General features: G+C 46.1%; 1 protein-coding gene across 1 annotated transcript in view; it reads right to left on the reverse strand.

The window, feature by feature from the left end:
* The window catches only part of LOC122250709 (sialin), a 41,213-nt gene that overhangs the window by 3,914 nt on the left and 29,927 nt on the right, over nt 1-7,372 (reverse strand). Inside the window, exons 7-13 of the mRNA XM_086542945.1 lie at nt 5,461-5,621; nt 5,001-5,239; nt 4,296-4,529; nt 3,239-3,326; nt 2,797-3,020; nt 851-1,000; nt 164-303 (exon numbers count right to left, since the gene is read on the reverse strand). Of these exons, the coding sequence (XP_086399071.1) occupies nt 164-303; nt 851-1,000; nt 2,797-3,020; nt 3,239-3,326; nt 4,296-4,529; nt 5,001-5,239; nt 5,461-5,621 (1,236 nt within the window). The remainder of the gene's footprint in view (nt 1-163; nt 304-850; nt 1,001-2,796; nt 3,021-3,238; nt 3,327-4,295; nt 4,530-5,000; nt 5,240-5,460; nt 5,622-7,372) is intronic.

Below are 7,372 nucleotides of genomic sequence, written 5' to 3' on the forward strand. Positions count from 1 at the left end.
AAAAGGCATATTACAAGCCGCAGAGACAAGAAGAAAATCAGTAGAAAAGTATAAAAAGAAAAAACAAGTAGAAACGAAAAGAAAACAACAACAACAACAAAAAGAAACTGAACTTCTTCCCTCCCTTTTCCCCTCTTTCCTCTTTCCCTTTTAATCCACTTACCCAAGGGACTTACCTATAGCCATGGAGATCCTTCTGATGCTGAGTAAGGACAGCTTAGAGGACATCGCATCCATGAGCATGCTAAAGGACATGCTGAAGAGCCACATGGCCAGGTAGGGCAGCGCTGAGAGGAGTCCGTTCTGAGGAAGCACGAGGGAACGAGATGTAAACAGGCACGGGTGGGGTGGGGTGGGGAGGGGGAGGGGGTGGGAGATGCAACAGGCTCTTAGCTGGTGTGTTTGGGATGACAATGGGTTCGTGTTGTTTCAGTGTTTCCCACTTCTTTGTTTTCTCTCACTTTCTCTCTCTCTTTTTCTCTTTCTCTTGATCTTTCTTTCTCTTTCTCTTTCTCTTATTTCTTTCTTTCTTTCTCTCTCTCTGTCTCACTCTTACCCCCACCCTCCCCTCATCCTCATTCTCACCACCTCCCCGTCCACCCTCCCCTTCCCCCTCTAACCCTCCCCCACCTCCCCCTCTCTCCACCACCTCCTCCCCCCTCCACCACCACCTCCCCCCTCCACCACCTCCTCCCCCCTCCACCACCTCCTCCCCCCTCCACCACCTCCCCCATCCCCCTCCCCCCTCCTCCCCCTTCCACCACCTCCCCCATCCCCCTCCCCCCTCCTCCTCCTCCTCCTCCACCTTCTCCACCTCTTTCCCCCTCTCTCGTCTCCCTCCTCTGCTCACACTCTTCATGTCGAAATGCTGAATATTCTTGAGATATGTCGGAATCTGCGTCATGAGAGTGTAGCTGCCCCAATTATGGCCGACGTGCACTATGATGAGCGACCAGACCGGAAGTGACGTCATCATGCTTCTCCAGGGAAAGGGGCCAGGCTGGAACGACCAAAATCAAAGCGGTTATTGTTGTTGTTGTTGTTTGTTGTTTGTTAGTTGTTGTTGTTGTTGTTGTTTTTGGTGTTGTTGTCTTTGTTGTTGCTTGTTGGTTGATTATTTTTATCCTCTATTTTTTTTAAGTTTTGGTTTTATTAACGTTGTTATTATTATCTGTATCATTTTATTTTTCCTTATCATTATTATCATTGTTATAACTCTCATAATAATTATCATTATCACTACTACTAAAATTATGGTTATAACTATCATAACAATTATTATTACTGCTTCTACTACTACTACTATCACCATTATCATTATCATTCCTATTAAAATCATAATGTACATAATGAACTGAATATTAGTCATCATATCAGTTTAAGAAATACATACATCAGACTCGGAATAAAAGCCGAGAAAGCAAGAACAAGGCTCATTAACGCAAGCCTCTCCAGCGAACAGGGAGGCCTTCGATATGTATAGGAAACTAATGCACAGAAATGAGGTCTAGGTCAAGCTGCTTGTTTGTCAGTCGGAAGTCTTCACTTTACAATACACACACACACACACACACATTTATATGTGTGTGTGTGTGTGTGTGTGTCTGTGTGTGTATATACATATATATATATATATATATATATATATATATATATATATATATATATATATATACATATATATATATATATTGCAAGTGATTGGCATATTAGATCCTTAACACCTAGGCACTAATCGTGATTTTCTTTGTCTTGATTAGCAATTTCTTCTCGCTTTTCCAAAGAAATGGCTAAGTGTATTGCTTTAGCTGAGGGATTCATGCTGAACAAGTTGAAAACAAAACAACGAAGGGAAACACAGGAAAACACGAATATACCGAAGGTCCTTTCGCTATATTGCTCCCTCAGGGTATAGTACATCGTATTATGAAAAAGTCTTCGGCATATCCGTGTGTTTTCTTGTGTTTCCCTTTGTTGTTTGTTTTCATTACTTTTGTTCTACACATGATAATGGAATCATTTATAATATAATTTGTATCTATGTCCCTTTGCAAATACTGCAGGTAGTTGGCTGTCTAACTTTTGGGAATAGGCAACCATCACCCCCATCCCATACAGACTGATTTCTTTATTCAGTCTAGATATTTAGTTTCATTTATATCTTTATCTACATTTACCACTATGAACTCTATCAATATATATTTTTCTAAATCTCCAGTCTCTACGAAACTAGTGAAGGAATCCCTCCTCGTGAAAATTATTTTATCTATATGTTTTGGGGGGCTTCCTAAAAAGAGCAGAAATCAATATAAATCTAATACACTACTTAATTGGATATAAGTCCTAAAACTTAATGGACTTCGATAGAACTTCCCCAGCTATAATGACATAATGGGTTGCATAAATATTACCAAACGGCTGATTAGGTACTGTATCTATATGTGTACACCATGTTCTTGATGGTCTATTTATGCCTTCACGAAAAGCTCTCATTAGGGAATTTAAGAGACCTGTGAAATATAACATCCTGGCTGTTATTCCAGGATAACCCAGGATAAAGACTGCCGACTAGAGTCCAAATGCATTTCCTCAGGCATGAGAACTAAAGTGTTATTATAAGATATAGATTGATATAGCCTTTCATAGTGCAATATCTTCCCTCGGCAAACACAGCCCTTAATACTGGCAAACATTTCATAACAGTCCCCCTTAATCAACAGAAAATAGATCGATCAGGGTTTTGGCAAAGCAAGACGAGTCCTTCTGTGATAGGACGCCATAGGAACAGTTCCTTACCTTTCTGCTCTGTGCACCGCTATGCTGCTTGATGTCTGCTTTCTCCGCGAGCGAGATGTGAGGATGGTCCTCGGGGAAGTCGCTGACGAGGGCGAGCCAGGCGACCCCGCTGGCGAGACCGAGGCCCCCGAAGGCGTAGAAGACCAGCGGCCAACCGTCCAGGAAGGCCTGCTCGCACAGCCATCCGCTCAAGGGAAGGCTCACCACGGTGCCGAAGTCCATCCCTGAGGAGGGGGAGGGGGGTGCGATTGGGTACGGTTTGTATATATCTTTTCTTTCGTTTTTGTTTTGACTGGCACTCTTGGCATCATAAGGAATCATGTAAGTTCATAAAAAAACTAAACAAGCTCACAAGACCTTAAGCTAGTTTCAACCGCCCCGCCTGCAAGGCAAATGCCAGGCCTTTTCCCTCAAACCATACGGAGCACAAGGACTCACTCACCAGCAAAGACGATGGTGGAGAATTTGGTTCTGTGCGCGGGCGGGATCCAGAGGGAGAGCAGGGTGTTCGTGGCCGGGTACAGCACGCCCTGCGGGGAAACAGGCTTACGTATATATATATATATATATATATATATATATATATATATATATATATATATATATATATATATATATATATATCTATATACACACATATCTCTATGAACATCTCTATATATATATGTGTGTGTGTGTGTGTGTGTATTAATTAGAGAAGTGTCAAATTATGGAATATTTGTAACGTGCAAAGACCCCGTAATAAACTAAACATCGGATGACACCATGATGGCATACCCACGTGAGGGCTTCATGCTAATCAAATTATGAAAAACAACAACGAAGGGGAAAGCAAGAAAATCCATAAATATTCCAATGGCCTTTTCGCTCTATTGCTTCTCTAAGGAATGCCAGTGGAGATGCAAGAGAGCTCAAAGCCCTTCGGTATTTTTGTGTGTTTTCTTGTTTGTTTGTTTTTTTCGCTTCGTTGTTTTGTTTACATGTCTTCTTCAACTTGATATACTTAGACTGTGAGCAGGAACACCGCCATATCCTCCCTCCCTTCTCTCCTCCTCCTGTTCCTTCTCCTCCAGTCTTTATCTCCCTCCCCCTTCCCTTCCCTTCCCTTCCCTTCCCTTCCCTTCCCTTCTCTACCTTACCTTACCCTATCCTACCCTACCCTACCTTTCCCTTCCCTTCCCTTCCCTTCCCCCCTTTTCCTCCTCCAGCCACCCCATATCCCCTCCCCCCCCCTTTCCTTACCCTACCCTACCCTTCCCTTCCCTTCCATCATGGTTCCTTTCCCTTCACTTCACTTCACCTCACTTCCTTTCCTTTCCCTTCCTTTACCTTCCCTACCTTACCTTACCTTACCGTACCTTACCCTCCCCTCCCCTCCCCTCCCCTCCCCTCCCTTCCCTTCCCCTCCCTTCCCCTCTTCTCTCCTCCCATCCCCTTCCCTTCCCCCCTTTTCCTCTTCCAGCCACCCCATATCCCCTCCCCCCCCCCCCTTTCCTTACCGAGGCAGCGCCGACGAGCGCCCGCACCGCCACGAACAGCCCCGTGGAGAGCCTGGCAGCCGTGGGCGCGAGGAGCGTGAGGGCGGCGCTGAGGATGAGGCCGACGCCGAAGACGGTGCGCCCGCCCAGCCTCTCCGCCGCCCGCCCGCCCGCGACGTTGGTGACGACGTAGCCGTAGAAGTAGCTGCCCAGCACCAGCCCCTGCGTGCGCTCGTCCCACGCGAACTCCCCGCCCTGGAAGGGGGAGGGGGGAGTGAGGTAAGGGTGAAGGGGTGGGTAGAGGGAGTGGTGGGGAGGGGGGGAGTGAATCAAGGGCGAAGTGAAGGGCAAGGGGAGGGGGAGAGGGAGGGGGAGGGATAGCACTAAGGGCGAGGGGAAGGGGTTGAATTAAAGGTGGGGGGGGGGGTAGCGTGAAGGGGAAGGCGAAGGGAGAGGGAACAGGGGTTGAATTAAGGTTAAGGGGTGGGGGGAGGGGAGTGTGAGGGGAAGGAGTTGAATTAAGGGTGAAGGAGAGGGCAAGGAGAGAGGGAGCAAGGGGTAGGGAAGGGAGAGGAGGGCAGATGACGTGAGAAGGGGTGGGCGAAGGGAAGAAGGGAAGTGCCCGGAAGGCTAAGGGACTGTGAAAGGGACATTCTAGTCAAGGTTACTTCAGCAATATCAGAAACATAGTCAAGCACACACACACACACAGTGAATCCCTCTTACCGCATCGCGCCCTGTGGCGTCCGCAACTGTCCCATCGCTGTGGCACACCTCAGCATCAGTGGCATTCCCATCCACGCCCACTGTCGCCGCCGCCGCCGCCGCCGCCGCCTCCACCGGTCGCACCATGGCGACGATGGCGACGGAGAGGCTGACGCGCACGGCCGACGCCAGCGCGAACGACGCAAAGCCGACGAAGGCGAGGGTGTTCCTCACGCGCCAACGCCCGCGCTCCGTCGCACCTGCACGGAGAGAAAGGAGAGAGGTGTCTCACTGGAATAACCGCCCATTCTTTCATAGTCTAAGGCGTATATATATATAAAGAGACACATACACCGATACAGACATAAACAAAGAAACACGTATATTAAATAAAAACCAGAAACAGATACGAAAGGAAACAATATGAATGAAACAAACACGCAAACAAAAAAAAAAGACACAAAGAGAATCGGAATCCCACCTTCACACTTTCCAGCTGTGATTGCCTCTGCCTCGGATTCTCCTTTTTGCAACCGTGCATATTCATCAATGGCATTATCTGCAATCTCTTCTTTCACGCCCTGCAGGGAAGAGAAGTCCCGGGACTCGAAGGAAGCCATTTCGAAGGGACTCTCCGCGAGCCTACAGATAGGAGTGGGAAATGGTGCGGGTGTCACCTTAATCAAGATCGTAAACTATAACTATGTACATATATGTATACATATACATTTATATACCTATTCATATATATATATATATATATATATATATATATATATATATATATATATATATATATATGTGTGTGTGTGTGAGTGAGTGTGTGTGTGTGTGTGTGTGTGTGTGTGTGTGTGTGTGTGTGTGTGTGTGTGTGTGTGTGTGTGTGTGTGTGTGTGTGTGTATGGCTGTTGCTCAAGTTCCTCAAAGCAAAAGCCAGTGCAAAATCCCATGTTATTAGCGTCTGATTTCCAAGTCAAAGCATAGAAAATCGCCCAACGTGTATAGTTCGAGTTTTGTTAGCCAATAAAAAATTATATTCGCTGTAGCTTCAGTTCTAGTAACTTGCGTAAGATATCATGCCTCTGTGGTTAGAGCTACAGAAGCCAGTTGGATATCTTAAGCTTTTGAAGGTCTGGTTCCCGAAGCATGAGGATAATCTTACTTTTCTTTGTAGTTTTGAGTTCTAAAGACCACCATAAAAATTCTAGTATGAGTGAATAAGATTCAACTATTGAATTCACTTCCTAGTAGCCTAGCAGCAGAAAATAAACTTCTAGAAGTCATTTGAAAATCTCATACTTTTGTACTCCGAGTTCCAGAACTTACCTACCTATGGTTCTATCCCCGAGGCTGTAATTAAGGAGATAAATCAAGAGAACTAAAACTCTGCAGTGCCTCTATCACCACACCGGTGACCCCCGGAGTAAACAAAGCTCACGCGTTCCTGGTCAACCATAATAGCCAAATCGAGGAGCTCATCACCATTGTAACTAAATATTGGATACTTATCACCAGCCTCGTAGCAAGGCCCTCCTCTGAAGCACGGACCTCCTGACTACACTCAATTCAAGGATCTTAATGTATGCAACACTTAATCCTGAGGGTGTAGAAGATACTGCCAGCCACACACCCTTTAAACTGCTCCTCATCCTCACATACTCTAGCCCTGCACTTCACTCAGTCATCATGTGCGTATTGCTCGTCCATCACTCACCAGTACTCATCTATCTCACGATTGATCTTCCTTTAGAGCAGCTGCCTTTAAATAGACTGATGTCATTCTGACTTCAGCAGTTTCAGCAGCGTCCACCAATCTTATTCAACCTGGAATCCCTCATTTCTCATTTGCCCTTCCTAGCCTCCTAGCCTCGGCCCAGGGCTCCTCCAGGGAGGAGTCAACACCTCTGACACACACCGAAGTCGTCCTGCATTCTAAGATTCATCCCCCATCTCGCTTAGAGGAGAGGATCCCCAACTAAATCCTTCAGTACAATAAACATGCAAATCATTTTCGACAGCTAGGCGAAGATAATCTGTCCAGGATTGTCACGGCCGGAGCGAACATAAGGACTATCGTCCAAGGGCATTTGTTGAACTGTTAAGCTGAGACAACATTTTTAGTTGGCTTCACTTCCTGAAGTCGTTCTCTCTCCTCTTTCCCCTCTTTTTCGCTCTCTCTCTCTCTATCTAATACCCTATCAAGCTCTGCCTCCTCTCTCTCTCTTCTCTTCTTTCCTCCTCTTTCTTGCTTCTCTCTTCTTGTCTCTCTCTCTTCTCTCTCTCTCTCTCTCTCTCTCTCTCTCTCTCTCTCTCTCTCTCTCTCTCTCCTCTTTCCTCTTTCTCTTTCTCTTTCCTCTCTAATCTATCCCTCTTTCTTTCTCTCTCTCTCTCTC

The sequence above is a fragment of the Penaeus japonicus genome, unplaced genomic scaffold (genome assembly GCF_977035675.1).
Source record: "Penaeus japonicus unplaced genomic scaffold, GWHDUDI00000001_assembly GWHDUDI00000013, whole genome shotgun sequence".
Classification (NCBI taxonomy): domain Eukaryota; kingdom Metazoa; phylum Arthropoda; class Malacostraca; order Decapoda; family Penaeidae; genus Penaeus; species Penaeus japonicus.